At 41.7% G+C, this 25,186-nt stretch overlaps 1 protein-coding gene across 1 annotated transcript; it reads right to left on the reverse strand.

Moving 5' to 3' along the window:
- Positions 1 to 799: 799 nt before the first annotated feature.
- LOC141708583 (uncharacterized) lies at positions 800 to 1,519 on the reverse strand. Its single transcript, XM_074512284.1, has 2 exons — positions 998 to 1,519; positions 800 to 805 (listed from the first exon to the last, which is right to left on the reverse strand). Exons 1-2 carry the CDS (start codon positions 1,517 to 1,519, stop codon positions 800 to 802), a joined length of 528 nt encoding a protein of 175 aa, XP_074368385.1.
- Positions 1,520 to 25,186: the final 23,667 nt, after the last annotated feature.

The following is a 25,186-nucleotide window of genomic DNA, read 5'->3' on the forward strand; positions in this document are numbered from 1 at the left end:
CAGTTGAAGAATCAGTTCAACAGTCTATTCACCAGTGCCAGTTTGATTCTTCTCAATCTACTTTATTTCCATAAATTTCTACTACCCAGCCATCCACCGTCATCAACCCAACAAATGTTCCTCCTGAAAAAATTCTGCTTACTTACCAGCCATGTCGGTCAAAGAGGGTAAAAAAAAGTACCAAATGTGGTACTGATGGGCTAAAATGTGCAAAACATAAATAAATATTTTATATTCTTCAATTGCATGTCTTTTGATTTTGACTGTGTTTTGTTTAAACAGTTATGTAATTTGAATGTTACTGAATTAGAATTATGGTTAAGTTTTATTCTGCAACTGATTTCCAGAATTGTGTTATTTTATTTAATGTATATTATTTGAACTGTGTGTGTTTTGATGTTTACTGGTAAAGGCTAAAAATCAGTGCAGGTGAAATCAAAATATGCTGCAAACGCATATAAGCTTTGCGTTTTATGAAAGGAACACATAATTAAATTTGCGTTTCACTTACAACGCAAACTAAAGATGCGTCTTCATGTACTAAACGTTTTAAGAATATGCGTTTCTAGGCTTTCCAGTCAGCTTTTTGTATTTGCTTAAAATCAGAATGTCAACAAAATAAGATTACACATCCCTTGTGTAACTTAAACGAGTTAGTTTACAGAAAATTGAAAATATAAAATTCGACAGTGAGTGTATAGAAAGTGTTAGTCAATGTGCATGCAGACATAAAAAATAAACTTTGGAGTTTAGATATTACAAATTTAAGTACCGAATTTTAATATGTCAATAAATGTTTTCAAATCTAGATAAACAAAATTTAAATAATATCAAATTACAAAGTTTTAATTAATAATAATAATAATATTATATTGAACGAAAATTTCAAGGAGCTAAGTTGGATTTTTTTTCCGCGGGGCTCTTGAAAATCCATTTCATTACTAAACCTAGTTGACTTTCTTCTCCCCTTCTTTTGTTCATCCTCATCATGAATGACCTTTGGAAAATTAATTTCTGTTGGCCAACGTGGATCTCCTTTATGTGGTATTGGTTCGAACACAGAGTTATAAATCTTTGAAATAATTTCCAACTTATAGCGATCACCAACAAGGGTATCATGAGACATCTTGACATATGCGTAACAAGTAATGACATGGGAGCACGAAATACGATAATTTTGCCACTTTCCACATGTACAAGTTTGCTCGTGTATGCGAATGGTATGATTGTTTCCTCCTTTTAGTCCGTCCTTTGTTGTAGTTACTTGAAATAACCACGTGTCCCTATCAAACAACTTTACATGATGCCCACTAGCACGTGATATTGCTCGTTTCAACTTCATGTTTGCAAACTTAGTAAAAACTTGACCATTGAGAGATTGTGTTGTTATCTCCACACGCCTCGCATCAAAGTAATCAACTAATTTTCCAAACAATGCCCTAACTAAAGAAGTGATAGGAAGTTTTCGTACTTCAAGTATTGCATTGTTCCAACTTCCGGCGTGATTTGTTACCTCCATCATGTGCTAACGTCCACTTTTCTAAAGGCTTGTTTTCAAATTATTCCATTGCTCTTGGTTCCGCCATCACTAATTGTTCCCATAACAAATCAAATTTTTTAGGTTGAACTTGAGAAGCCAATGTTACCAAATTTTTCTTCAATCCTTTTTTCTTATGTGCATTACAGAAGTTTAAAGCAAGGTTCCTGATACAGAACCGGTGATAATCAAGTGGCTCACACCATCCAGTTTGTTGCATAGCTGCCATAATCCCGGCGTGTCTGTCAGAGATGACAGTAATCCCATGCCTCCTACCTGCCACATACCTCCTCAAACTATCCATAAACCACCCCCAGCTAGACACGTTCTCGGACTCGACAATAGCAAAAGAGTACTCCAGGATATGGGCCATATAGATGAGTCGCATCAATCAAAATGACTGGAATGCAATGCTCAAATCCATCAATGCATTGCTTAAAAGCCCAGAACAATCTCTTGAATGTCATTACTTGTCATATAAGACATAATTTTTAATATTCATTCATATTTTAACAATATTTAAAAGTTTAGGGTTCACCAATTCCCTAATTGGGTTTTAGAAATTATTTATAAGACTATATTATATTGCACAATGGTTTAGGGTTTAGGGTTTTGGTTTTAGGGCCTTTAGGCCCTAAAACCTAAACTCTAAACCCTAATGTAATCTGCCCTAAAACCTAGGAACCAATCTCTAAATTATATCTAATTGTTTTTAAAAGTTTAGGGTTCATCAATTCCCTAATTGGGTTTTAGAAATTGTTTATATGACTATATTATATTGCACAATGGTTTAAGGTTTAGGGTTTTGGCCCTAAAACCCAACTCTAAACCCTAATGTAATCTAGGTTTTAGGGCCGTTAGACCCTAAAACCTAGGAACCAATCTCTAAATTATATCTAATTATTTTTAAAAGTTTAGGGTTCACCAATTTCCTAATTGGGTTTTAGAATTTATTTATAAGACTATATTATATTGCACAATGGTTTATGGTTTTGGTTTTAGGGACTTTAGGCCCTTTAGGGCCTTTTAGGGTCTTTAGGCCCTAAACCCTAATGTAATCTAGGTTTTAGGGTCGTTAGGCCCTAAAACCTAGGAACCAATCTCTAAATTAGATCTAATTGTTTTTAAAAGTTTAGGCTTCATCAATCTCTAAATTATATCTAAATTATACTACAATGCACAACAAAATAATATATAAGTTGAAAAGAAAGTACCTTTTCCATCTCATCTTCTTTAAATACCCAATCAAATTTTGTACCAATGTTAAAAGATTGGAGCATTTCCATCAAATATGGAAGGTCACTATAAGATCTTTCCCAAGAACCATGCACATCTTCCATGACTAATTTCTTTGCATTTCTTATTTTCTTCCTATTTGGATGATACCCAAACAAGTTTTCGGCCGTAGCTAGAAGCACTTTCTCCTTGATATTTGGATCGGCTATTATTTGTGCCCTAATTGCTTCGGCAATATCCGAAGATTTCAAATTGGAATGGTCTTGTGTGATAGATGGGTTCATACAAGTGTGTGGACCCGAAATCTCCATTATTTGAAAATGATCATGCACACTCCGTTTCCTTGCTTTTAACTTCCATTTACAACCACTTTCCACCATTTTACAACAAATATGCCAATTCAAGGGATCCGATCTTGTGGTTTTAATCTCTTGATGATTTTGTATATGAATTTTATTTACCACACACATCAACTCTTCTTTCGAACAATATAGTGTACCCTTCCTCAATTCCATAGGTGTTGACGCATCATCACTACTTTTAAGAATAGAATCTTCAAGAGAGATCAATATTTTTGAACTACTAGATATAAATGAATATTTTTCGCTTGACCCCCACTTTTAATCTCCAAATTCCTACTACAACCCGATTCTCTTACCCTTTCAAAATCAACGCTAACATGTGTACTTAGATTCAAATGAGTTTCCATAGCAACTGAAAACTTTTCTACATAAAGTTCCACAAACAAAGGACTTCCCTTGGAAATCACTACACCAAACATCAAATCTACATCATCATCATTATCTTCAATTGGTACGATGCCAAAGTTCAAATCATCCGGATTTTTGCATCTATATTTCAACTTCAAACCATATCTATCTCTATCAATTTTCAATTTTGAGAATAAAACATCACATAAATCATTAAATTTCATACTAGAATTAAGTTTGACATGCTTTGCAACCGGCTTATCATAAACAAAATCATCTAATTGAGTTTTTAAAATATTACCATTAATGTAGATCCATCCAAGTACGGAATTTGTTGAATCGGATGCCATCAATAAAACCCTAATAAAAGATTGAAGACAAATTGAATTGATTATGAAGTGATTTGTAAACATATATATCACATTATAGAATTGGGGATGTAGAGAAACTTTTTTTAGAGACTGTTTTCAACAAATCAGAGTTTGTTACAAAGTTATAGAAACAGCAGCGGCCGTAAGTATATATGTGCATAACGCAACATAACAATGCGTTACAAGTTCAACGGTTTTTTTACATGCGTTTATCAATTAGAGTTTTATGCGTTTTTGCGTGAGAAAAAAGGCCATTTCCCCGCGCGCGTGAGTTTTCTGGCCATTTATTCCCCATCTGTGAGATTTAGGGCCAAAACCCTTCAATGAGGCCATAATGTTGATCAATCACACAATATTTTGTTTCTGTTAGGCCGTATTGTTGCAGCTTAGCAAGACTCTCAACCAAACTAAACAGTGTCTACGAGTATGGTCTGGATACGGTAAAATGTATGCAAAACTTATTCTACGATAAAAGGATAGAGACTATTGTATACACTTTGCCAGCGAGTTGGCAAGTACTCCTTTGATCCGCATAAAGAAACATAGGTCTGCATCGCAACTTCCTTCAGCTCTGTAGATTAGCTTCATCTCCTCTGGATCAGCCGCCAATACTGATAGTAGAAACCAGGAAGAAGCTTCTAGAGTTGTACTAGTAGTGTTACTGCTTTCCTTGTCCATGATTGGTGGAATGTAAAGTGGATTCCACCAATATTTAAAAGAATGGAGGGAAATGAAAGAGAAGAAGAGGAGAAAAACAGAACAAAAGTCTGGGTCTGAGAACAATAATTTTGAGTATCTTCAAAACACTAATTCCCAATTGTTTTCATCTGCACAACAAAAAAGATTTAAATGGGATTAGGCAAAAAGTTGCTTGAAAAGCAGAAGAAACACGAGGTTAGATTTAAAATCAAATGAATGAAATGATTATTCTTTTGGTACATTAGTGGAGAGTCATATGAAATCATTATGTTTAATATGATTGGAACAAATGCCAGTTTTGCACCACTACTTTTTATTTTTAAATCTTTGATAATCTTATTGTTTTCTACTTTTAAATTGAAATTGTTGGAAGTAGTTTCTGGTATATGCACAAAAGAGCGAACATCAAAATCATTCTATTCTAACAACTAATTATATATATTACCTAATTATTTATAAGCATAGCCTCTTAGGTTAATATAAATTCCTTTTCTCATTTTTTTTCAATTTTAACTTCTTATTTACTACAATTCCAATCCTAATGCTATATGAGGATCAAATCTTTATTAATTTTATTAAACACTAATATTAAATTAATATTTGTACTAGTTAAAAATTGAACCTTGGTATATTTGCTTAATAGCAACGTTTATTATTTATAAAATGACAATTTTATTCCTTATTTACATCAATTATATATAGAATATAATAAGCATAGCTTCTTTGGTAAGAATTTTTTTTTTACTATATATGCCCATCATGTTGATATTATATGTGACAACGCGGCTTAAATTTTGACCTTTTTTAAAATCGCATCAAATCCTGATTCCAAAATAAATTAAAATTTAGTGGCCAGTCAACTTTAATTGAAGTCCTTGGTGGTGCATTAGTAATAGTATTTTGGCTCATAATTTGATAAAAAAAATCATAAGATTGAATGTTACGAACTCCTCCACTAGAAATCTCCTAATATCTTTGTTAGGCTTGAAAGACAACCCATAACTTCGGATCATTCCTCTTTAGTCATTATGAGATAATATTGACTAGTTTCGTGTACACATCACCCGAACTTCGCCTATTATATGATAAAACATTCATGTTTCTACCTCCGACAATTTGATGTTTCAAGTTTTTGAGAATCAGCTTTGATACCATATGTTATAGGGAGAATTTCGTATAACAATGTTGTGGAGGTTAATGGGCAGAACAAAGATCAAGGACGGTGTTTGAGGGCGGAGGAAGGTTGTTTGGTGGTGGCTGAGCTTGTATGTGGACTCCTTAAGAAAGAATAGGGTTTGTTATTCTCCGTCAAGTGTCAACTCATGTCTCATACAAGTGCCTACGTACCCTATTTATAGGAATCAAGCCTCACGTAGTTCTTGGGGAACAAGTCACGTAGGCTAGGGTTAGGACTCTTCAGCCCGTGTAGCCAAGCCCACGATAAAGTCAGGCCTTCAGCCAATTAGTCACGTAAATCTCGATCGGCTCCACACGCTTCCTACAATCTCGCGGCATCTCCGCAATCCTTCCCGTGATTGTAGGAACAACCCGTGTCGATCCCGAAATCTACGAGCAACTCAGTCATCTATGAGTCACTTTCCATGTTGTACACAAAGTCTTTCGATGCGGCCCGGCCTGGTCACCTCGGCCCGCACCGCCTTCAAACAATAAATATAATCTTACCTCTGTTTCTATAAGATGTGGGCTCATGAGCTCAGCCCGCGTATGGGCAGCTAAGCCCACCTCGCATGAAGGCACCTGAGCCCACCTCGCGTGGGCACAACCGAGCTCGGCTCGCATATGAGAGCCCAAATGACAAATATGAGCTCACCTTACATGTGTGAGCCCAGCTCGCATGTCCTCACTTGAGCCCAGCTCGCATGTTTGAGCCCAGCTCTCATATTACGAGCCCAGCCCGCATGTGAACCCAGCTCACATGTTGCGAGCCCAGCCCGCATGTGCTGGCCCAAGTCATATAAATCCATGGTTCTAGCCCACACACAAGAGTCCAGCTATTTAATGCACCCACAGGGACCTGTTTAGGGCCCATGGCCGAAAGCGGGCATAACAACTACCCCCCAAAATTCCTGGTCGCATCTTGAGGCTAGGTATTTTCTAATCTTTTTATGGCCTCGCAAGTGTGAGCCCACCAGGCCGCACCAAGCCGCCTCGCGTGTCTCGCCTCGCATGCCTTTCAACTTCGCATTCATTTTGACAGCCGTTGGACAGCTGGCATGGGGATTCGTGTCATCTTATGAGATGACGACACGTGTCGCCTCCTCCTTTCTCTCTCCTATCCCCTATAAATATGTGAGATTCCAATTCATTTCTCACATTTCCAAGAACACTTCCTGAATTGCTGCTCAATTTGCTCAAGGATCTACCACGGCGAAGATTATCATTTCAACAAGAACCGTCTACCGGCGGCGATATTCTCCGGGACCAGATTCATCAGGATCTTCATACACCTCTCCCACAGGTACTCTTCGATTCGAGCCCGTTTTTTATTCATGCTTTATTCACGCACACCATGCGAGCACACACCACCTGTTCGATGCGAGTTCACACACAACCACAACGCGCGATGCGAGTCCTTTTGCTCGTTTAGATAGTTAGGTGCGATCCCGTGTGAGATGTGAGGACACTTAGGTGCGATCCCATACTTGTTTTTTTTTTTTTTTTTTTTTTTTTTTTTTTTAGGGCCACACACTAATTTTCACCATCTTTTACAGATGTCGAGTGCGTCTTCAGCTCGCTCCTATGGATCATCTCGCTCTTCCTCGAGCCCGGCTCGCACCTCTGCTAGCCCGGCTTGCTCTTCAGCTACTCCATCTCCATTAAACCAATACCCTCCTGAGCAACGAGGCTCCAAGGACTTCCAACGCGAGCTGACCTCTCTTTCTGGTCGTCTTAGCCAACCTATCTCTCCCGGCTCAGCTGTCACCCCTCAAGGGGCTTTGAACATTGCCAGAGTTGAGAACTCGATGCGAGCAGCTGGATCCGGCTCGCTTGATATTCACCTCGACCCGAACCCTGAGGATTTTACCAGGGAGAAGAATATATATAATTGGAGAAATAGGCCCGTGGACCTCTCTCATATTCCAGCCTCCCTTGGGGTAGAAGAGCTGCTAAACCGCGAGCCTGCTCCCTTGGATAAAGACCGAGCCGAGGAGATTTTAAGAGAAATGGCTGAAGAGAGGGCAGCCCGTCTGAGGCAAGCAGCAGCTAACCACCTCGACCCCATTCACCTTGATTCAGAATCAACTGACAGCGACCTGGGGAGTGCATACTATGACACCAGGAAGAAAGGAAAAGAGCCTGTAGCTGCTGAATATCCCATCCTGGGACTCGAGGGTGAAGAGGACGACTCGCATTGGTCCTATGACTCTCCTCAGAGCGAGGAGGTGGCAGATGTTACAAGTCAGTACAAGATTTGTAACTATAATTATGCCCCCGCGGCTTCTCCTGAGCCTTATGTGCCTCCTGCCCAGCCCGAGCTCGAGGGTGAGATTGTTTTCAAAAGGCAGATCATTCCTGATGGGGAGGAGAGCTCAACTGCAAACGAGGAGGTTAAGGTGCTCGCTTGTCGCGACCTGCCTACCTCGCTGACTCAGAAACATCTGGCCGAGCACATTGAGCAGTTTCAGCTCGAGGGCCATATAGTCTTGCCCCTACCTCATATGAGATGCTATAGATTCAATCACTCAGAGAATGGAGGCAGGGTGCCTCGCATGGTCTTGTCCACCTTCCTATTAAGGCTGGGAATCTCCTCTCCTCTCCATCCCTTCATCAAAAATGTTTGCGAGTACTTCCAGCTCGCACCCCTTCAGATCAATCCAAACGGATACCGGGCCGCCCTCGCATTGTACATTATGTACCACAAATGCGGGTACCCTTCTCTAACCGCGAGGCAGCTGGGTTACTTCCTCCATTTGAAGCATTCTCCTAACGACTTTGGATATTTCTACTTCTCTGTCTGGCCGTGCTTCAACAAGAAGAACCTCATCCACAACGGGCCGAGCAACTCAGGGAAGTGGAAAAGCCCTTACTTCTATATCCACGAGGTGCCTCGAGTCCAGACTCATTTTTATTATAATCCATGTAAGTTTTCTCCTGCCCGCTCTCGTCTCTTCTACCATAGCTCTTTCCTTTTAACAAGAATTTCTTTCATCTCCAGCCACCCCGCCTCGCACTGTCCTTGTGGGACAGGAAAAGATAAACGCGGACAGTCTTCTAAACCTTCCTAAGGCGGACCGGGACATCCGAAAACTCATAACGACCTCCAATCTGGTCGCATGTGGGTTTTTGAAGGAAGGAGTGAGGCTGACTCCTCAGAAGAAATCTAGGAAGAGATCCCGAAAGGGTAAGAATATCGGGCTCGCACGTCCGGGCCTGGCTGCTCGCATGCGCGAGCTCGTGTGCTCACTTTTTCCTGCATGCATCTTGTTTCACATCGCACTTTAATTCTCCATATTTTTCAACTGCTCGCATTACTTCTTTCCTTTGCATCTTGCTGTGACTAATCTATTGCTTTGTTGTTTTCTTTTTCAGAAATGGCCATCTCTCCTATCCCCTTCATGGAAGAGGCTGAGCAGGCTGCGGCCTCGGGCCCAGCTCAGCCCGCAGCTGCGAGCACAAGGGCTCGCTCTCAGGCCAATCCTCCGGCCCGCATGACTACTCTCTCCGAGCACCTCAAGGATTCGGGGCCCTCTCCTCGACTAAAGAGGCATAGAGGTAAAGAAGGAAAAACTGGCGAGCCTGAGCCAAAGAAAGCTGCTCCCTCTGATGCTCCTCTTCCCTCTTCTTCTTCTGCTAATGCGGTTGCGACCACATTCGGCCGGCTCGCCCAAGGTCACATCAGCGAGCAGGATTTAAAGGATTGGTCTTCTTCTGCTCTCGAGGTTAACCAGGATGCACTCTCCCGAGCCGCGGCCGAAGTATACTATCGTCAGTTATCTAAGGCTCGAGAGATGCGAGCCCTCAGCCAGACCAACACAAAGCTCGAGGCTAAAGTCAAGTCCCTTCAGAGTAAGGTCGCTGAGCACGGGCAAGAGAAAGTTACGCTGGTGAACAACTATAATCAGAAGATAGTTAATCTGAACGCTGCTCACGACAAGGCCCTAAGGGAGCAGAAGGAGGCTCATGACCTGGCTGCTGAGGCATGTAAGAAGGAGAAGGATGCCCTCGAGGAGAGGGTGCTTGAGCTGGAGGGATCAGTTTCTGCCCTGACCGAGGGCCATGAGGCCGCCCTCGCTGATGCTAGGAACCTGGGGGCCAGGAATTTCATGAAAGTCTTTATGAAGAAGGTTCCTGACTTCGATTGGGCGGCTCTGGGTGCGAGCACAGCGAGGCATGCTGACAAGTTGAAGCTGGAGATGGAGAGGGATGCCCAAATTGCTGAGGAGGCTAGGCTCGCGGCCGAGAAGGCCCAGGTCGCTGGTGAAAATCGTGAGGGAGCAGAGGCTGATAACCCTTAATATAATTTTGATTAAAACTAGACTTTTGACTGGGTAAGCGGGCACCCCTCTCGCCTCGCGCTTGTATTTGAAATATTCTGCCTCGGGGCATAACTTATTTAACTTTTGTTTGTATAAAATGTCTAAGTTTTTTGTGCCCGCGTATGTCTTTACGGTGCTAGCTGTTTTTTTTTTTTTTTACCATGCTTCTACTGACCAAAAAGTAATCATAACTCTGGCCGCTTATGGCGAGCGTTACCCCTTCACTACGAGCCCAATTTATTCAGCTCGTGTCATTTGTTCAATCAAACAACCATTGAAAGAGAATGCCAAGTGGAGCAAGCCCGCATCGACTCGCAGGTGTTGTAGGTGTGCTCGCACTAGGAGCTCGTATGTGTCTTCTCCTCGCATCATGCGACTTTGAGTATGTTTGATGGAGGGCTGGGCCCCCTGGGTCGCATTTATGGTTTTGAGGGCCAGGGTATGGGCTCGCATCGCGAGCCTATATCTCTATCCACATCTTTTATCTACTATGTGTTCGTATTTACCTAAGCGGGCCGTGGCCCGGCTCGTTTCATGTTCTTGGCATCAAGCGGGTCGGGGCCCAGCTTGATTTAACATGTTAATAAAACAACTGTTCTGTCCTCGCATGGGTTCCCAAGGATGGGGTCCCCTGCTGGGTATTTAATCTATTAACAGAAGTTAAAATATCAAGTGCACAAATAGAGATCAATCGTTTATTCATAGATAATGGGAAGTGAAAGGAATACATGCTTGTGGTCTCAGGGAGGCACCTATATGGCACTACCCCCCGAGACTTAGGAATATTTGAAGATAATACTAAGTCTGAAAAGAATAATATTACTGATAATACTTGCGAAGGTGTTCCGCGTTCCAGGCTCTTGGGATCAGCTTGTCTTGCATATCATTGAGGTGGTAGGTTCCCTCCCAGAGCACCGATTTTATCTTATAAGGGCCTTCCCAATTTGCTCCCAAGACTCCGTGACTCACCACCTTGGTATTTGGCATGACCCGGCGCAGAACTAAATCTCCCACCTTGAAAGTTCGGGCTCGAACCTTACTGTTGTAATGCCTAGCTGTCCTCTGCTGATATGCCGCAATCCTGATCTGAGCCTCTTCTCGAGTTTCTTCGATCATATCCAAATAGAGCCGATGATTGACCTCGTTTGCCTCTGAGTCATAGTTGTCCCTTCGAAAAGATCCTGCTCCCACTTCAACGGGCACCATAGCTTCACACCCATACACCAGAGAGAAAGGGGTCTCTCCAGTTGTAGTTCGGGGTGTAGTGTTGTAAGACCATAAGACCTGGGCGAGTTCTTCTGGCCATGCTCCTTTCTTCTCTTCAAGCTTTGCCTTTAAGGTATGCTTAATGATTTTATTAACAGCCTCTGTCTGCCCGTTACTCTGGGGGTGGCAGACTGCGCTAAAGCTCTTCTGAATCCCCAGCTGCTCACAAAACTCTCGCATCTCCTTGCTATCAAATTGTTTCCCATTGTCAGATATCAGCTTGTAAGGGATGCCATAGCGACATACAATAGCCCTGTGTACAAACTCCCTGAGCTTTCTCGCTGTGATAGTGGCTAGGGGCTCGGCCTCTGCCCACTTAGTGAAATAGTCTACCGCAACTACCGCATACTTGACGCCTCCCCTGGCCTTCGGGAGTTCCCCAATCAGATCAATTCCCCACATGGAGAAGGGCCAGGGGCTCATGAGGGATGTGAGAGTGGCCACGGGGTTGTTGTAATAATTGGCATATCGCTGACACTTATCACAAGCTCGGGAGAATTCAAAAGCGTCTTTTTTCAGCGTTGGCCAGTAGTAGCCTTGACGGAGGATTTTCTGAGCTAGAGAGCTACCCCCCGAGTGATTGCCACAAATACCTTCGTGTACCTCCCTTAGGATGTAGTTGCATTCCTCCCCATGTATGCATTTGAGAAGAGGAACACTGAACCCTCTTCTGTATAGAATCTCGTCGTATATCACATAGCGGGCTGCTTTGTATTTTATTCTCCTTGCCTCGTTCTTTTCGTCCGGAAGTGAACCTTCTCTTATGTATGCTAGAATAGATGTCATCCACGTGGGGCCAAGCTCATTACTGAGGCTGCCCACCTCGTGCTCGGGCACACTGGGTTGCCTCTGTATATCAAGGGGCACGGTCCCTAGCAAAGTGCTCTCGCGACGTGAGCCGAGCTTAGCTAGCTCGTCCGCGCCTTCATTCTGCCCACGCGGGATTAGTTCCAGCCTTACCTCGTTGAATCTTGCGATTATCCTCTGTGCGCACTTCAGGTAAAGCTCTGTTCTCGGACCCTTAGCTTGATACCCCCCATTTATCTGATAGACCACAATCATGGAGTCACTAAACACATTCAAATTCTCGACCTTTATTTCCAAAGCTAGCTTGAGACCGTTGATCAGGGCCTCATACTCAGCATCATTGTTGGTTGCATGAAAGGCCAGATGGGTCGCACGTCTGATCTTGTGAGCCTCTGGGCTGATTAGCTCGATTCCAGCTCCTGCTCCATCACCGTTAGAGGCACCATCCACATACAGGCTCCACCATGGGGCACTATTTTGTCTCTCCAGTCCAACTTCTTCTGTGCTAGGTAGAACGACAAGGGCTCCCGGCTCCAATTCTTGATATGGGGGAAATTCTAGCACAAAATCGGCCAGGGCTTGGCCTTTGATCGCAGTCCTTGGCTTATAATCCACCTCGAATTGGCCGAGCTCAACCGTCCACTTCAACATTCGACCAGAAGATTCTGGTCTATGCATCACTTGCCTGAGGGGGTAGGAGGTTCGCACTTCTATCTTATGTGCCTGAAAATAGGGCCTGAGTTTTCGGGAGGCCAGAATCAGAGCATACGCTAGTTTTTCGAGGCTTGTGTATCGAGTCTCGGCATCGGCTAGCCTTTTACTCACATAATATACCGGGAGCTGGACACCATCCTCCTCTCGGACTAATACCGCACTTATTGCAAAGTCGGAGACGGCCAAGTATAGGATCAAAGTTTCTCCTGCTCTTGGGTTGGACAACATGGGAGGGCTACTGAGATGCTTCTTTATGTTCTGAAAGGCTTCTTCACATTCTTCGGTCCACTTAAAGTTCCTCCCCACTCCTTTAATTGCTTTGAAGAACTCTTGGCATTTATCGGAGGATTTTGAGACGAAGCGATTTAAGGCAGCCACTCGTCCCGTTAAGCTTTGAACATCCTTCACCCGTCGAGGGGATCTCATCTCGAGTAGGGCTTGTATCTTGGCTGGGTTGGCCTCAATGCCTCTATGGTTGACAATAAATCCCAAAAACTTCCCCGATTCAACCCCAAACACGCATTTCTGGGGGTTGAGTTTCATTCTGTACTCCCTTAGGATCTGGAACATTTCTGCCAGGTGGCGGACATGATCCCTCGCTTCTTTCGATTTCACCAGCATGTCGTCTACATAGGCCTCCATAGTCTTCCCCAATTGATGTTTGAACATCTTATTCACCAGCCTCTGATAGGTTGCCCCCGCATTAAGGAGCCCGAAGGGCATCCCGATGTAACAGTAAAGGCCCCGATCAGTAATAAAGGAGGTGTGCTCCTGATCTGGCCCATACATGGGGATTTGGTTATATCCCGAATAAGCATCCATAAAACTAAGCAGCGCGTGCCCAGCCGTGGAATCCACCAGCTGGTCGATTCGGGGTAGAGGAAAGCTGTCCTTCGGGCAAGCTTTGTTCAGGTCGGTGAAGTCTACACATGTCCTCCACTTGCCATTGGGCTTCTTGACAAGCACAGGATTGGCCAGCCACACGGGGTAGAAGGCTTCTCTCACAAGTCCTGCCTCCATTAATCTATCCACTTCTTCTTTGAGGGCCTCTGCCCTCTCTCCACTAATCGGCCGTCTCTTTTGCCTAACCCCCTTCTTTTTCGGGTCCAGGTTGAGCCGGTGGCACATGACATTTGGGTCAATCCCTATCATATCGGAGTGTGACCATGCAAAGACATCCAAATTCTCCCTTAGGAAGCGGGCTAGATCCTCTCTCAAGTTAGGACTTAGGTTAGAGCCTATTCTGAGTACCTTGGAGGGATCATTTGGGTCTACCAAGATCGGGATTGTGTCCTCTGCGGCCCCGGCCCTCTCGACCATTGAGGGCATTCTCGGGTCTAGATCTGCTTGAGCCTCGCTAGTTTTTTCCATTCCCGTGATTGCCAAACCTTCCGCATCCTTGAGCTCGGTTTGGTGGGCTTGGGTCGGGTTTATCAAGCGTTCAGAGGTCGCAGTTACAGTTCGAGTGATTCTGTCGGGTGGGTCCATAGTGGTTGTTTCTTTGTGTGCCCACTTCTCTCTCCTAAGTGTTGCAGTGATTTGTTCTGGGCTCTCTTCTTCATCACTTGCTTCCTCTACAATCCCCTCTTGTATCAACATGATGGGCTGAGATGCTTCCATTAGTAAGGCCCCTGGGCGTGGTTCCACATGAATTCCCATGTGCTCGAAGTAGTTCTCGGGCAACTCCTCAATTGAAATCAAATTACAAGTCTCGTGGCCCTCAGGACGTATTCTTTTCCTGCCCTCTGCCTCTTCCATGGGGATGTCGCACTCACCTACTTCAGCTGTCTCCCTTGAGGCATTTCTTGACTCGGCCGCTTTGAGTGCCTGGTTGTAGCAGACCCTGGATTCGTATTGACAGCTCTTCAAGATGCCTACCCCCGTGGGGGTTGGGAATTTTATCGTCATATGATGGATCGAGGTCACCATCCTCATTGCCCTCATAAGGGGTCTGCCCACTATAACATTGTAGGCACAAGGCTGGTCTACGACTGTAAACATAGCGATCTGGGTGGCCACATGAGGCTCCTCTCCTATGGTCACCGGGAGTCGAATTGTCCCTTTCACTCCGATCGAGTCTCCCGTGAACCCGTACAGGTGCCCACCTGTTGAGGTTAATTCTCTATCCAATAATCCCAGTTTTTTGTAGGCATCATAAGTCAAAACATCAGCCGAGCTCCCGGTGTCCACCATTGCTCGGTGAACATTCACCGTCCCAATCTTCATTTTTATGACTAGGGCATCGGTATGAGGGTAATGCACCCATTTTGCATCATTCTCTTTAAACACGATATCATCGACCTCCCTTTCAAAGAGTTCCGGGGGCCTTTGGCTTAGATGATTGACGTTGGTGAGCGGCTTGTCCTTTGCTTCCCGGGCATATCTGTCCATCGCCTTCCGGCTGTCTCCACCAATGTGAGACCCGCCTAGAATAATATGAATACTACCAGCCCGAGGGACCCTTTCTTTGTCTTCTGGGGGTGGAGGAGGGACGGTATGATAATCCGTCCTGTGTCTTCGAACCTCCTTGACAACCCACTCCGTAAGCTTCCCTTGTCTAATCAAAGTCTCGATCTCATCCTTTAGTTGTCTACAATCAGCGGTATCGTGTCCGGTGGCCTCATGGTATGCACAATACTTCGAAGTGTCTCTTTTATTATAGTCTGTGAGAGGAGTTGCCTTCCTGAATACCCCCTTCCCCACATATGTAGCATATATGTGGTCGATAGAGGCTACCAGAGGGGTGTGTGTCTGCCATTTGCTTGTATAAGGCCTTCCCGAATCTTTAGTGGTCTCTTTGCCACGGGCAGACTTTTTCGGGCTCGAACTACGCCGATACGTCTTCCTCCTTTCATCAGGGCTTGAGGATCGGTCCCTCTTGTCTCGATAGCTTTCGCTGATTTTCAGCTCTCTCATCGATTTCTCTACCCTCTTGAAGGGTTCGGCTTGCTCATAGAACTCGGCCAAGGTCCTCGGCTCACTCGCTTGGAGGCTTTTCCAAAATTTTGATCCTTCTTTCAGCCCTGCTATCAAGAAATTTTTGATGGTCTCCTCACTGGCTCCTCTCACCTTCGGGACCTCGGCGTTGAACCGACGAAAGTATTCTGCCAAGGGCTCCCCCTCCCTTTGCTTGATGTTGGCTAACGTGGCCACAGGAGGCGAATAGTGGAGGGTCGACTGAAATTGTCTGACGAACAAGTCCTCCAATTGCCTCCACATTCTTATGCTAGCCGGTCCCAACTTGGAGAACCATTGTTGGGCACTACCTCTGAGTGATGCCGCGAAGAGTCTGCAACGGGTCATCTCCGGCACCTGATAGACTTCCATCTCAGTGTTAAATTGAATAAGGTACTCCGCCGGGTCGGCTTCGCCGTTGAATAGAAGGTCGGGGTTGTGCCTAAACACCCGAGGTAGGGGGGATGATCGGATAGCAGTCGTAAACGGAGAGGGGGCAGCCGAGGCAGGGGGCCCTCTCTTCTCTTGCTCCATCTCATCTAAGATCCTTCTCAGGTCCCTTACTCTAACAACTTCTCCTTCTCTGTCACCACCCGCATTACTCGAATGGTGTGAGCCCTGAGGTCGTTCGCGGCGTCCCCCTCCCCCAGCTCGGTCCTGCGACTCCTCTTCACGATTGTATCTGCGTCTATGTCGCTCCTCCCTCCTGGGTGAGGTGTGTTGACGTCTTTCCGGAGGGGTCGTTGCCCGTTCCCTTTTCGAGCCTCTTTTATCCACGGGCTCTTTCTCTTCTCTCTCCTTCTTACAATTCTCCAATTTGAGCCTGAGGTCATGCTCGCTTAGCTTTCTACCCACTCGGTCTAGCACGCTAGTTGACCTTGCCTCAGATGAAGCTGGCTTCGGCCCCGATCTCGTAGAGATCTGGCTGCCCCGCTCATCATGGCCTTGGGGTATATCTTCCTTTTCACGTGATGTCTCTTTCTTCTGTTTGGTCTCGGTTGCCATGTCATCAAAATCGTGGATCAGCTTTTTCTGAGGGCCTTTGCCCTTCCAGCTATGCTGTGAGACCTTGAGGCGGCGCGCCTTACGCTTGGCGTTCCGGACCGAGCTTCTTTCTACCTTTGACATTCGGGCGTTGATCTGATTCATCTGATCGGCCAGCCCTTCCAGATACGTCATCACAGCCTGCCCGTCCACGGTTGCAATTGGTGGAGGTGGCGCCTGATTCTCTGGGGGCGTGTGTTCGAAAGTAGGGTCCTTCTTGCCTCCGCTCCCTGGTGTCGTCGCTTGCTTGCTTTCTTTGATCATCTTTCTCCCTAAGATGAACGGCCCTCCTTCTAGCGCCAAATGTTATAGGGAGAATTTCGTATAACAATGTTGTGGAGGTTAATGGGCAGAACAAAGATCAAGGACGGTGTTTGAGGGCGGAGGAAGGTTGTTTGGTGGTGGCTGAGCTTGTATGTGGACTCCTTAAGAAAGAATAGGGTTTGTTATTCTCCGTCAAGTGTCAACTCATGTCTCATACAAGTGCCTACGTACCCTATTTATAGGAATCAAGCCTCACGTAGTTCTTGGGGAACAAGTCACGTAGGCTAGGGTTAGGACTCTTCAGCCCGTGTAGCCAAGCCCACAATAAAGTCAGGCCTTCAGCCAATTAGTCACGTAAATCTCGATCGGCTCCACACGCTTCCTACAATCTCGCGGCATCTCCGCAATCCTTCCCGTGATTGTAGGAACAACCCGTGTCGATCCCGAAATCTACGAGCAACTCAGTCATCTATGAGTCACTTTCCATGTTGTACACAAAGTCTTTCGATGCGGCCCGGCCTGGTCACCTCGGCCCGCACCGCCTTCAAACAATAAATATAATCTTACCTCTGTTTCTATAAGATGTGGGCTCATGAGCTCAGCCCGCGTATGGGCAGCTAAGCCCACCTCGCATGAAGGCACCTGAGCCCACCTCGCGTGGGCACAACCGAGCTCGGCTCGCATATGAGAGCCCAAATGACAAATATGAGCTCACCTTACATGTGTGAGCCCAGCTCGCATGTCCTCACTTGAGCCCAGCTCGCATGTTTGAGCCCAGCTCTCATATCATGAGCCCAGCTCGCATGTAAACTCAGCTCGCATGTTACGAGCCCAGCCCGCATGTGAACCCAGCTCACATGTTGCGAGCCCAGCCCGCATGTGCTGGCCCAAGTCATATAAATCCATGGTTCTAGCCCACACACAAGAGTCCAGCTATTTAATGCACCCACAGGGACCTGTTTAGGGCCCATGGCCGAAAGCGGGCATAACACCATATATGACAACTTGGGTCAAATTTTGAGTTTTTTTTCGAAAATTGGGTCAAATCCCGATTTCGAAATAAGCTGAAACCCGTTGTTCCAAATATAACCAACTTTAACATACGCTCACCATATACTTTCGAAAAATTATGATTTATTGGTATACTTAGTTGAACGTACTTTTTTATAAATTGAACTAAAAGTCTCAAATCACTTTTATGCGTGAGATCGAGTTTTACATTGATTTTTCCCTGTCCTATTTTTGCCGAGAACGGTCATATTTATAACTTATGGCTTAAGTAAAATGTTAAGAAGTAGCTATTTTTTGTTTCCTTTTTGTCTTTTTGTACTGACTTAAAATTCGTACGATGTAAATATTATTTTTAATATTATATAATTTTTTAAAATTTAATTGATGAAAATTTAATATATGAAATTTGTTCATTTAAATTTTTAAAAATGATTACTTATCTTTTTATTTTATTTTTTTAAACCCGTTTTAATCGTATAAAGTTTTAATTCTGGTGAATAGTATATCTCATTTTGTTTTAGCTCGAGACTATTATGCTGACCAAATTAATCTAAATAATTATATGTAGTTTTGGTTTTTCCAATCGGATCAATAGTATAATTTTATCCCGAGGTAATTATTCTTGTTTTTAATTTTTTAATTTTATATTCATGTATTAAAATTTGTAATTCATATAATTTGTAATTTATATTTTAATTTTATTTCAAATTTTAATTTTATTTTACAAAAATATAACTTATAATTTATAATTTGCCAAAAACATTATCAACTTATAATTAACTTATACGTAAAATTATCCAAACACATGCTTAAATACGGTTTATCTTGGTTCATGTGATTTGCAGGCTATTGCGTGAATCCTTAGGGTTTAGCCAGTGCGCATCCGAAAGGTAGCGGCCGCGGGTTATTTACGATAAAAAAAAATTATTTTTACACACATGAATAAGAAAACTTAAAATCAGGATATTAAGATTTTTTTTGCAAAATAGATATTATGATTATAATTTTAATCTAAAAATATTAGTAGTATTATTAAAAATCATATTGTATTCATATTTTCTTTCTAGTTTGAAGGAGCTGATTTCATGCATCTCAAGTCCAGCATGCTAATAACTGGATTCGAACACATTATTATAAAATAAACAGGCACATTTTGGTCTTCGAAATTGAGTTTAAATTGTTAATGAACCGAATTAAATCGAACGCTTATTGAAACTTGTTTACTAACAGATCGTTAAAATCTCTAGTCCCCGCAGAATACAATTCTGTTCTAGAACTGGCACTTAAATCATTTATAACTTGATAGTTTGAGTAATTTCTTGATTCGCCAATTAATCTGCTGCTCGATTTCCTTATACGTAACAATGAAAGAAACTTATTTTTCAGTCGTTATTCTTTATTAAGTTCTCGACCATGATAGAAAATATGAACACATTCTCCAAATGGAGGTGGTATTATAAGGTGTGTTATATGCTCTTTAAACAAAAAGTTAAATAATGCAGTTTCATCGATGAAAACAAGCTTCATTTTGTAGTTTGGTTTTTTACGTAAGAACAATGAGACGAGAATATGAATAATGCAAAATTTGTGGTGTGCCAAGGAAAATAAAATATAAGTCAACTGATCTACAGTCTACAGACGTGTTCACTTTGTGACACTCGGTTTTGTTTGTTTGTTGACAAAACTCCTAAAACAAAAGAAAAAACTGAAGACACAGACCAACCTTACAAGTTTTTCTCCAGATTAATTTCTGAAAATTAGTTTTAATTGGCATTATAAATTTTTGATCTTTAATTATTGTTACTCAGAATTCAGTACCTTTCCAATTCTGAAACTTACATTCTCACACAAAATTTATCATAAAATAATTATAAAGCCGTATACACAGAATTAATCACAAAAAAAATATTATGAAATGAGGTGATAAATGAGCTAAGAATGCGTTTAAAAACTTACATTTCATTTTAAATGACAGATTTGAAATGACATATTGTCATTTCAAATTTTCATATTTATATTAATATTTGAATGTTCTGGATTTCAAATTAAATCCAAATCCAAATTTACAAACAATTTATTGGATTAAATCCAAAATTTTAAATGAAATTCAGTTTCTCAAAAGATCCTAAGATACTTTAATCAATGCTAACATTGCGAGTACAAGATTCATTTCAATCAAAATATGTTTCATAACAGCTTATCAACGAGTGTTTGTCGACCCAACTTATAAGTTGAATTTATAACGTATAAACTGATAAGTTGAATGTTAGTAATGACATACTTTTTCTCAACTTATTTTGATTTTTCGCTTATTTATTAACCTCAGTTTTCAAATATATATTTTTAAATGTTAACCAAATTTAAAATTCAAGAATTAAGATAATTATATTAAATAATTATTTATTTTAGTTTAGTTATCCAAACATTTATTTAATTTATAAGTATTTTTCTACTTTTGACTTATAATTTACTTATTCATTTTAAGTCGTAAGTTACTTATTTTAAGATTTTCTAAACGAACGTTGAAAATTTTTGTTGACAATGTTATCACTCTAGCCTTTTCTAATAATTAACACTGCATAAATTTGGAATCCTCAGTTGATACAATGAATTGGGTCCCTATATATTGGGACTATAATAAATTAAAAAAAAAACAAGATAGAGAGTTGACGTTCATTGCATATTTGCACTTTGTCTGCAATTATGTATTATATTATTACAGGAGGACATGGCTTCTACAGGTTCTGTTATTTATTATTATAATGTAATTGTATTTTGTACGTTTTTGTGAAATTTATATTTTATGGTAATTTCTTATGCTAACTTGAGTTCGTTACCTTGATTACATCAACTATGAATTAAAAATCATTAACAATAACAGATCACAATAATTAGAACTACATGACTATTTTGGAGTCTACTGTCACTTCAAATTTTAATGTGTTTTTGACTTTCTTTATAGAATAGGTGTGGTGAAATAAAATAATGAATATATTTAAATTTTATATTATTAAATTTCACAAATTTTGAAATGATGAAAGTAATGTACTATTTTAAAGTATATAGAATTGAGAGGGATATGGTAAAAGTACATGGTAGTTTATAGTTAGGTCACTTTATAGTTACGACAAACTCAATGTTTAAGATAGTTAAGATATAAACACAATTAATACATATGAATATTAGTGATGACAAAATTTTGTGAACCAATAGTTATCCGATCAAACCGACTCGAATGGTTCTTATGGAACCCAATTTTTACGATTTGGTTACGTGTTTAATTTTATTTTTAAAATATCGATTAAATTTGATCTGAGTTTGATTTCTAGGCTAACTGAACCAAAACTTGACACAAATACATTCAAACCGAATTAAACTAAAACACAACCGGACCCAATATATTAAGTTTATTATAATGTAATTACATGTTTATATAATACATTTATAAAATTAAAATATGATTATATTTTAATTCAGTTCAACTGAGTAACTCAAATATAACAGTTCGAATTAATTATTTATAATTAAATTTCATACCGGTGTTTCATCAATTTATTACTTTTGAATTTTGATCTTTTTCCATAACAAAGAATGTATATCCTTTTCCTTTCACATTTTATACTCTAAAGAAGAAGACAACTTTTATACATATTGAACAAATTAGATTTTTTTATCTTAACTTCTAAAATTTGTATATTTAGTTGCTTAAATCTTTCAAAATTTCAAATAACTCACTATTTCTCTTGCAAATTTAGAAATTTTAATCATTTATAGAGATTTATTCTGACTTGATTAATATGCAAGCAATATAGGTATTCAAAGTAGTTTATTCTTTTTAATCAATAACTATTGATATAATTTCTAAATTTTATCATGCGTATCGTATTATGTTTGCAATAATTTGAGTGTTGTGAAATAAAAATGTGGGCTTCGTTAGTATTTAATACTAGGGTTTTTGAGTTTTGAACTTTAATGGTTGTTCTCACGTCCGTGGACTGGCTATACTCGCAAGATGCCTACGTATTTATGTATTTTAGAGAATCAAGCCAAAAACGTAGTTATAGGTTTAGGGGTATGGCCCTTTATACAGAGGTTGAGTCTAGGGTTGGGAGACTTGGTGGACAAGTCTTCTACTTAGAAGGCAGTTAGGACTCCTACAAGGTAACAAATTCTAAATCCTTCCTTGTAAGAGTTAGTGTTCATGTTGGACGTCACGTTTCTAGTCTTTCAGAAGTATCGGTCCGCTGTTCGCGGACGTTGAGGACTTGGGTCATTTTCATTCCATGACTGGCCTTGACTGACATGGTCTTTATTGGGCTTTGGACATGAATTTCAAGTGTAATTAATGCAACATTTATTATGTCCTTAAGGTTTATTTTTGACCCATATCATTGAGATTTTTTTAATTTTCGATTAAAAAATTTGTTAATGACATTCTTTTTTAGATATTTCCTTTTAAAATTGTTATATAATCTTTGGGTTTCAGTTCAAACCCAAATTGAACCGAAAATCGATAGTTCAGGTTTGGTTTCCGAATTTTGAATATTATTCGATGTGGTTCGGGTTTGACTTTGATCAAAAAAATTCGGTACGATATTGATTTTTGTTAAACACGAATTATACAAACCTGGTCTTTATTGGGCTTTGGACATTAATTTCAAGTGTAATTAATGCGACATTTATTACCTCTTTAGGGTTTATTTTTGACCTATATCATTTGCCCCTCAACTTCCGGGAAAACTTTTTGAGTTTTCGTGGAAGTTACAATGGTCTATTCACGACTCAGGGTACTTTCGGCCCTTTATGGGTATCAACCCTTTATGAGTATCGGCCCTACATGGGTATCGACCCGTCATAGGTATCTTCATTTATTCGTAAAGTGAGGAGTGACCTACACATTTAAAATGACTTACATATATTTCATTTGATTATACGTACTTTAGGTCTTTGCACAGGTTATTCGAATGGTATTAGACACTAAATTGTCCTAACCCGGACTAGAAAGCAAGTGTTGATCACCTTGTAACCTTCGTCAAGGTTAATTATGGCGTGCAAGCTACTAATAGGCCCTAATTGGGGCTAATAGGCCCTAAACGGAAGCTAGTCTCCACGTATAAGCTGCTAATTAGGCTTAATACAGCCTAATTTTAAGCTAAAGTAAGCAAATTGACCTTAATCGGGGATAATTGGCCTTAAACGGGGCTAAACGATCCTAATCGAGGCTAATTTCATGTATGAGCTGCTACTTAGGCTTAATATGGCCTAAATTTAAGCTAAATTACGCTAATTGACCTTAATTGAGGCTAATCGGCCCTAAAAGTGGCTACATGACCCTAATTGAGGCTAATCGGCCCTGAATATGGCTAATTTCCATGCACAAGCTGTTAATTAGTCTTAATATAAACTAATTTTAAGCTAAAGTACGCTAATTAGCCTTAATCGAGGCTAATCAGCCATACTTGGGGTTAATCGACCCGAATAGGGGCTAATCGGCCCTACACGGGACTAATTTCCATGTACAAGCAGTTAATTAGGCTTAATATAGCCTAATTTTAATCAAAACTACGATAATTAACCTTCATCGAGGCTAATCAACCTTAATTAGGGCAAATCGACCCTAATCGGGGCTAATCGACCCTAAATGATGCAAATTTCCATGTACAAGTAGTTAATTAGGCTTAATATAGCCTAATTTTAAGCTAAAGTACGCTAATTGGCCTTAATTGAGGCTAATCGGCAATAAATGGAGATAATCGACCCTACACGGGGCTAATTTCCACGTAAAAACTGCTAATTAGGCTTAATATAGTCGAATTTTAAGCTAAAGTAAGGTAATTGGCCTTAATCGAGGGTAATCGACCCAAACATTTCCGGAAAAACTGCTAAAAAATTGTCCAAAAATATTTTGAAAGACTAGGAGGCTGCTGGGGCTACCTAGTCGGCGGGGGCTGCTGGGTCGGCTGTAGTTGTCGGGGCTGTTTCGGGCGCCGCAGCTGATGCTAGTGCCGGGTGAGCCGGGACCTTCGCTGATGCCGGGTTGGTGGGTCGACCGACTCTGATCGGTTGGGACCTTTAATGGTACCTGGTCGGCCGACTCTGGTCGGGTGGGGCCGTCTCGGCCACCGAGGACGCGTTGGGCGTCGTGGCTACTGCGGGCACCGCTGATGTTTCCGGTGCTGTGGGCACCTTATCGGCGACATGCAATTCTTTTTTGTGGGAGAGCATTGTAGTCGGCCTGACCTATCAATGTGGAGGAGTCGGCCCCATTGTGTGTTGGTTGGCCTGAAGACCAGGGCCTTGGGGCACTGGTCGGCCGGGACGGTCATGTCTTGGGACTCCTCGATATTTTTTAGAGAGCACCCTATTCGTCCCAACCCCTCCACATTAGGAGATCGGCCCGACCTAGTTGGCCAGGGGCTTCGTTCGTGAGATCCCTAGTCGCCGGGACGTGGGTTCGGGGACCTCCTCCAATTTTCGTCCTTGAATTCCTTGAACCTTTTTTGGGACTTCCCTAGATCTTGATTGTAAACATCCTTGAACAACCTTTAGAGGACGTCCTCGGACGCTCGTTTGAGGACGTCCTTGTACGTTTGTTCGAGAACATCGTAGTCGACCTTAAACCTTCTTGGGGTGTCTTGGCTGGACTCAGGCCTTCTCATTTTTTGGCTAGTTTTCTTCCTTTGGTCATGGGTTCTTTCTGGGAACCTCTAGTTGGCTGGAAGCTTGTTCCAAGAAAGTCTACTCAGCCTCTTCTGGTCGGACGAAGGGTCCATCGTGATCCCTCTGGTTGGTTAGGGTGAAGTATTTTTCTCTTTTTTTGGATAACATGTCTTAGTCAATGTTCGGAAGGGACTCGAACACAAATAACCATGTTCGTGTTCGTGATGTGCCTTGTACTTCATATAGAATTTCTTGATTTCTATCAATCTTCAAAACTTTTCCTTCCAAGCTTTCATCTTTTCACTTTCGGGTCTTCGTGACTTAAAGGAAGCTTGTTGAAGTTGGCCTTAAAGGCCTCTTTGTTGAGGGTACTTATCTTCCTTCTAGTTTACCTTTGGTCAAATTTGTTCTTAT

Source organism: Apium graveolens, chromosome 1 (genome assembly GCF_009905375.1).
Source record: "Apium graveolens cultivar Ventura chromosome 1, ASM990537v1, whole genome shotgun sequence".
NCBI lineage: Eukaryota > Viridiplantae > Streptophyta > Magnoliopsida > Apiales > Apiaceae > Apium > Apium graveolens.